Here is an 8,468-nt window from a genome sequence, read left to right on the forward strand (position 1 = left end):
TATATATATATATATATATATATATATATATATATATATATATATATATAATAAATATTTTGTTAAAAACTGTAAAGATTGTTGTTAATGTGTTTGTAAATTGTAATGTCCATTTTTCGAAGAGTATTGGAATTTTACTGGTGTGTTCTCTAAATACAGAAAGTGATATGAAACAACTGAAATACTAAATAAATATATAAAAATTGGATTGCATTGGTGCGATATTCTAATTTGTAGGATGCTTCGATAATCAGTCACAACCAAATTATTATGACATAAACAAATAAAGTCAGTTAGTTAATTAATGTAGTGTATATATATATATATATATATATATATATATATATATATATATATATATATATATATATATATATATATATTAGTTAGATGATCATGATCACATGAAACATGGAATTTGTTGACTTTGAGTTTGGTAATGGATCTACATCAAGTTCAATCATCACCAAACATGGTGTCCCAGATCTCCGAGAAAGCTTCCACAATCACGCCATGGTGAAACCTTGAATTCAACGACAAGAAACACTGCAAAAGCTGCTCAAGATCAGTCTCCTCAAACATCTGTTTCTCCATTATCATCTCCATCATCGATCTCTTGAAATCTTCGAATGGATCCTCTGATCTCTTCACCACTGCGAAGCTCTCCTTCATCTTCCCCTCCACTTTACAAGGTATAAGCTTTTTAAAAACCGACAACCTCGCCGGGGATCCCCATTCAGGGGACATACCGGAACTGCCTTTACACATCATCATCATCATTCCTCCTCCTCCACCTCCTCCGCCACTGTTTCCATGGCCTCGGCTGCTGCGTTTCGACGATGAATTTCGCTTTTTGTTGAATTTGTAGCGATGCGAGAGTGAAATTGGCGCGCACTCACGTATGGTTTCTAGCTGAGGGTTGAAATCTGTTGACGAATCAGTTGAGAAGCTTCTAGAAGATGAAATTAGGGTTTCGGTTTCATCTTCCACTTCACCGCCGTCTCCGCCGTGAAGAGCTTCGTCTTCGCCACCTTCATGGATGCTATACTCGCTGCTAAAAAGACCACTATCACCGGAGGATGTGCTGATGTTTCTTAATCTGTTTACCTTCGCTCTTCTACCCCGACGTCTTTTCTTTTTGTCCACCGGAGGCAATGGTAGTAACGGCAGCGGGAAACGGTCATCGTCAGTATCCCCACCGGAGACGGAGGAGTTGTATATTTTCCGGCGAGGGGACTCCGCGTCGTATATTTTAGCGACAACATGCCATTGCTCGTCTTCTTGCCACTGGAAGTATTCGGAGTCTGACTGGTCTCCGGATTTGGAGCCACATCCGAAGGCGGAGGAGACGTGGCTTTTGAAGGAAGAGCGATGTGGTTGATGCTTAGAGATCGGCAGCGGTGCGGTGGTTGGTGGGTAATCGACGGTGAAGATGTTGTGACGTTGAAACGCCGGGACGGGATGCTCCGGCAGGTCCGAAGGGTCTTTTGATCGGCAAGATTGAAAGATCCGCAGCTTAAATTTCGCCATTTTTACTGAGTTGGGTGATGAAAATGAGGAAACTGAAGATTTATAAGACCATGAAGTGGCAACTGGCATGTTATAAGATAATAATATGGTTGGATGGGGGGTGGGAGTGGGGGTGGGGGTGGGTGGGGTAGGGGTAGGGGTAGGGGTAGGGGTAGGGGTGGGGGATGGGGGAGGAGTCGGCGCTTTATTCTACGTACTGGGTCAACAGGCGATTAAAATTTGATACATTTTAATTTTTACATTTTAAAGAATTATTAATTACGTATATATAATATGTTATATCTAGTAATAAAACAAAATAAAGGATTTTGTATTTTTTTAAATGGTTATATTTTTGAATAAAAACCTAAAAAGAAACTATTTAAATGTTTTAAACAACTGTTGAACACGATTGAATATATAAGTCTTGACACTGTTATAAAATTTGACTCAGCATGAGCATTTATAGAGTTTGACACAGCTCATGTATTGATCAATCAATCACAGTTTTTATATATATTTTCTAAATATATATCTCACTTTTTTCTTAATTTGATTGAAATGAAATTACAACGATAAAAAGTTTTCCGTCTTCTAGTGGAATCAGTATCTGTATCGATTAAAATTATTGAGATGTTTTCAATCTCTAAAGATCATTGATTAGAGTCGACAATACATAATGAAAATAGGGGTACAAGGTGTAATGCATGATGTACAAGAAGATGAAGCAAGGGTGCACTAGAAAAGGTTCCAAACATAAAAGGACAAATTTCATGACCTATATTGATAGCCTTGATTACATAAGATGTGGTGTTTGTATTCGGCTTTTGGATATAATTTCATTTATCTTGGTGTTTGATGTCTTAGATTGTAACAAGTCAAATATAGGAGGTGTTTGGCTCAAAGTGCATGGTAAATTACATATTATTGCCCAATTATTTGTCTTTTTCTTTAAGTTAGATTTTTGGTCAAAATATACTATTCAATTGTAATTAATATATATATATAATTAAAATATTATATGTTTTTATATATAGTATTTAATACATCTGTGTTGTGGTGTATTTAATGTAAATAGAAAAATCGAAGGACTGACAATGGAACTGTATATACAACAAATGCTTTAGAAACTTTTTAAATATCAAATATACCCTTTATTCTATTGTAGCAAAAGGGTAAATATTCTTTATTTGTTGAAAATTAAAAGAAATTAAGAGAAAATGATGAGATGGGTTATGGGTCTTGGGTTTACAGTTAGGTCAATAGACCCTCTCACCCCTTGGAAAAAAGTTGATTTTGCAAAAGAGATTACGAGCATCCAATGAGGGAACAAAATCATGTAATGCATGCCAATGTCTTTTCTTTTCTCTCTTTTTCTTCTCTAAAGTCTTTTCTTTTCTCTCTTTTTAATAATATAAAAAATAGAAGGATCTCTTACACACTTTGTAAGACAAAATGTACAAAATCAATTATTTTTTAACATGGTAGGGCAAAAACTTTGTTTGCTAAATAGCAATGTAAAATCTGTTTAACTCGACACCAAATTCTTATATATATATATATATATATATATATATATATATATATATATATATATATATATATATATATATATATATATATATATATATATATATATATATATATATATATAGACTTAGGTTATTATATTCAAAGTAATTATTATTCTATGGGCCAATCAATTTACTTATTTTAAAAAAGCGATTAATACATATTATTGAATTAAATATAATTGAAAAAAACCATCTACTTTAACTAGAAAGGATATTTGAGTCAGTTAATATAGATTTAAGAAAGGAAATTTGTATATTTTAAGGGATCATAGATTTTATTAATTTTAAAAATCCGATTTTATGAATTATAAGATTTTTAATTCGGACATTCTGATAGAATATGTTTGAGTATGTTCAAAAAAAAATATTCTTGAACCATAAAATAATAAAAATATTCTTGAACATATTTATTGATCATGACTTTAAAATTTTCTTGTAGAATAACAAAATTTTCGAACCATCAATTGAAGAATTAAAACAAAAGTTACATTATTTTTTATAAAATACATGTAACAATTGCTAAGATTACATTTATTGTTAAAGAATAAAACTAAAAAAAAACTTTCAAATCTGGAAAAAAAACATCAAAATCTAACAAAGACACTAATACATTCTAAAAGAATAATGTTGCATCTCTGTGATTTGATGAACATCTCTGTGATTTGATCGCTCGTGTTCTCTCGCATTACTAGCAGTACTACGAGGGGAAATCTCGAATCTCGAATCATGATGTGTCGTTAGTGTTCTCTCCGCCGTGGTTCTCGTCGTTTGAACGGAGTTTCTTATGGATTGTTGGATTCAAGCCAGTATTAAAGTGTTTGGGGGCGGACGATGGTGGCGACGGCTTTATATCATCGACTAGGGCTTGTAATCGGTGAGATTGATCGACTAAAGAAAAAAAAAACGAGTTTAATATAAACTTGGAGAAATTAGGCTAAAAGTCAATACCATTATTATAGGGATTATTTTTGGAGGTTACTAATCAAATTACTAAATTACCCTTATTTATGTATTTAATTATTTAATTTTTTATTTAATTTTGATTGGCTACATTTATGCATACAATCACACAATAATTACTTTGAACACCTTAACCTAGTTATATATATATATATATATATATATATATATATATATATATATATATATATATATATATATACATGTTTAGGTTCTATGAAAAACAGAAAAACCCTAATAATCATAAAAATACATAAAACAATACTTAGAGATCACAATTTTTTTTATAAAAAGTCGCAGGTTTTTGTTAAAATTCACTGAAAAAAAAAATAAAAAATCAATTTTTTTTCAAAAATTCTTTCACCGATTTTGTATAAAAACGGTGATTTTTAAAAAAAAAATTCTCTAAGTATTTTTTATGCATTTTTAGGTTTTTTATTTTCCAAATAACCCTTCCATATATATATATATATATATATATATATATATATATATATATATATATATATATATATATATATATATATATATATATAGAGAGAGAGAGAGAGAGAGAGAGAGAATTAAATGTAAACTACAAATATTATGTTAATATATGACAAATATAGATAGATTTTAGTTAGAGTAAATTACACGAATGGTCCCTATGGTTTGGGGGCAATTTGTATGTTTGGTCACTAACTTATTTTTTTAACTTGAACAGTCTCTATAGTTTTTTTTTTTTTTTTTTTTTTTTTTTTTTTGCGTGCTTGGTCTCTGTCTTACCTAAAAAGACTATTTTGTAATTGATTTTTTTAATTTATTTAAATAAGATTGGATAGGTAAGATAAGGTAAGGTGAGGTGAAAGTGGGGTTGTGGGTGTGTTTATTTAAATAAATTAAAAAATAAATTTTACAACATTTTAGGTAAGACAGGGACCAAACACACAACAAAAATAAATAATAAGGACCTTCCGAGTTAATAAAATAAGTCAGAGACCAAACGTACAAATTACCCCAAACCAAAAGACCATTCGTTTCAGTTATATTTTTATCTAGTATGGTATCTATGCAAAACAACTTTGAATTGTTTCATTTGAAAACATGTCATGGTCTAATGAAAAAAACATAGAATTGTTTCATTTAAAAACATATCATGGTCTAATGAATACATGGTGCCAACATATTGTTATGGTCTGTTTTGTGTTTGTTGGATATGTGTTTTTAATTTATTTATTGAAGATGAATAAATTAGAAAAGAAACTTATATTTGTTGGATGTATGTTTTAACTTATGAGTCCTTGCATGTTTTCATCCATTATATGAATAAAAATGAGATAGAAATAGAAATCAATAATGGAAGATAACACATATTGACTTCAAATTTCTAAGGAATATATATATATATATATATATATATATATATATATATATATATATATATATATATATATATATATATATATATAAAAGTTCCGTTATTTTAATTTTTTTTTAATAAAGTCATAAAATTTTTTTAATAGAAAAGTCTCGATTATTTAATATTTTGTCCAAATTAATAAAAAAGTCTTTATTTTAATTTTAACAAGAGAAAAAAAGTATAACCTAAAAGGATTGGTAATTATTTTTTTATGATGTATGAAAAATTCTCAGTGGAATTTCCATGGTTGCTATCTACCGCCCTATGTCCTCACGACTCCTCCGTTGAGTACAACAAACCACCAACCATCCACTGCAATGGTGGGACAAGAATTATAAGTTGATGTACTATGGAGATTAATCATAAATATATCTGAGGTATCAGACTCCTTGATCTTTTTCCTCTTCGAATCCTCTAGGTATTTCAGACAGCTACGTTTCTAGTGTCCCTTTAACTGGCAGTAGAAAGAAATGGCCTCATTTGGGCTACTAGTAGGAGCTATCTCATAATCAAACTTTCTCTTGAGACATTGGTTAAACTGTCCAACCTTGGTCTTTCCATTTCCTTTGGGATTATAAATTTTCTTCCTTTTTGCTATAGTATGGCCAAATGGCAAAGACAGGAGAAGTGGAGTTAGAACTATGAGTTTTCTACATACTTGCTTCAGTAGATTTCAACATGCCTTATAGATCCATTAAGATATTGTCCATGTTGTTTTATATTGTAGTTCATGATGAATTGTTGGTATGAACTAAAGAGCATTAAGCACCATATCAATGGTTAACTCCTTTGGAAATTGGACATCAAGATTTTCCAATATGTCTACGTACAATTTCATCTTCTGAACACGTATATACATAGATGCTTGCTCTTGTAGTGTACATATCATAAGGGACTTTACGATCTCGAATCGTTCTTGTTGGGCCTACTGTTGGAACATTTCCTTAAGCTGGTAGTTTATGTCATATCCCCCGAGATTTTCAAAACCCTTTTAGATCTTAGAGGACATGGTCGATAACATAAGGGAAGCGACTCATCGTAATGCTTGTCATAAGCAACTATCTGATTACTGGTAACATCATCAGCAAGTTTAGGGCCATCCACATCAAGATCATACTCTTTGATCTCATACCTTATCGTGATCCTCAAGGTGCGAATCTAATCAAGATAACTGGGTCCGATGAGTTTTTCCCTTGATAGTACACAAATGAGTGAGAAGTTTGAGTGGGGTGGGGGTGATAGAGGAGGAGGAGGAGGAATGTAACAACCGAAAAATTCCAACCAATTTAAACTTTTCAGAAACAACCCGATTTCATTAAATTATTACAAAAAGGTTTTCAATACAATTTATTTAGAGTATTCCCAAAATCACATCACAACATAAACATGAGGAGCGGTACGATCACGCCTTCGCCTTGCCATGGTCTCCTGAAGAACCTGAAAAACATTAAACCACAACTGTAAGCCCGAAAGCTTAGTGAGATATCCCCAAAATACCAACCACATCTACCATACACGCATAACATGCCATATCATATCCGATCACAGAACAGCCATGCACTTCGAGTCTACTGTGTGACTGGTCCGCCGCAACGGCCAACAGTCCACCTGGTCCACCCTCCGAGTCTAGCCATATACATCGAGTCTGTAGTGTGATTGGTCCGCCCGCACCGGGCCTTCAATCCACCTGGTCCACTCTCTGAGTCTATAATATGACTGGTCCGCCCGCACCGGGCCTTCATTCGGCCTGGTCCACTCTCCGAGCCTCGGCACGTCTGGTCCACCCTCTTGGGGCCTACAGCCTATCCGGACCGCTCGCTGGGCCTTCGGGACAACCAGTCCGCCCTGGGTATCTTGGCCTACAACACAAAGCAGGATCCGCCTCAACCCAACTGCAGTCCAAACAACCATGTGCATATAAACATACAATCATATAACAATTCACAGTCAACAAGCCGATCAAACAGATCACATAGCATATCATCATCCTAACCAGGATACCGACCTAACCGGTCACTAGCATAGCATCACCCTACATATCAGGATACCGAACTCAACCAGGTCTCTAACATACACCATCCTAGCTACCAGGATGCAAACATATCAAAGTAATAACATAACAATACCCGGATCTCAATCCGATAAATGGCCGACCTTGGTGCCTTAGACCCTGTTGATATAGTGAGGATAAATCACCTCGCACTGCCGAAACTCTGAACTGAAGAAGCAGATTCTCAAATCACTGACTCACCGAAAATCCCGAACTAGCCAACATAGCACAAATAAACATTAGGCCAAGCACAATACTCCTCTAAGGGTAAATTGACCATTTTACCCCTAACTCAATCCGGCCTAACACTAAGTAAGCTCCCAAGCCCATCAATGGACCAAAGTCCAGAAGTCCAAAACAAAGTCCATTATTGGCCCAATTTACTAAATTGGGCCCACCTCACCAAATGGGCCTAAACTCATGATCCATAACAACCAATGGGCCCAAAATACTCTAACCATAATGTCCAGCCACGGCCCAAAATCCAGCAGCCCAAATAACAGCCCAATCCCTAAGGCCCAAAATGAAAAGCCCAACAGAGGGAGTACGCGGAGCGTACCCTCCTTGGTACGCTGGGCGTACACGCTGATTCGCAACAGGGGATCGGGGAACTGACTCGCTACGCGGGGCGTACTCGCTAGTTACGTGGGGCGTAACTTCGCTACTCATTAAGTCCCCATATCTTCTTAATGGCTTAAGCTCTTAAGCCCAAACTTCATATCCCTAGGCCAAACATGCCTAAGATTCATAAAGTCTCGAACTTTATCACTTGGGACGTCCATAAAGCTCTTAATCCAAGGTCTTAATCCATTAAGACCCACATATCTCACACATGGAACAACCACAGCCCTTGGGACCTCATTTTTCTCACTCAAGACCTCTCCAAAGGTCTGAAAGGACATATAATCTTGACCAACTCAAAACATGCATCAAAATGAGGGCTTTTGGGACAAGAATGGTGTCAAAGCTTCACAAC

General features: G+C 34.4%; 1 protein-coding gene across 1 annotated transcript; it reads right to left on the reverse strand.

Annotated features, from left to right (window-relative positions):
* Positions 1–405: 405 nt before the first annotated feature.
* On the reverse strand, positions 406–1,568 carry LOC145093076 (transcription repressor OFP7-like). The gene has a single exon (XM_079031119.1). It carries the CDS (start codon positions 1,528–1,530, stop codon positions 457–459), a length of 1,074 nt encoding a protein of 357 aa, XP_078887245.1. The 5' UTR covers positions 1,531–1,568; the 3' UTR covers positions 406–456.
* Between the last annotated feature and the right edge of the window lie 6,900 nt (positions 1,569–8,468).

The sequence above is a fragment of the Lactuca serriola genome, chromosome 3 (genome assembly GCF_051521515.1).
Source record: "Lactuca serriola cultivar US96UC23 chromosome 3, Lser_US96UC23_V15, whole genome shotgun sequence".
NCBI classification, from domain to species: domain Eukaryota; kingdom Viridiplantae; phylum Streptophyta; class Magnoliopsida; order Asterales; family Asteraceae; genus Lactuca; species Lactuca serriola.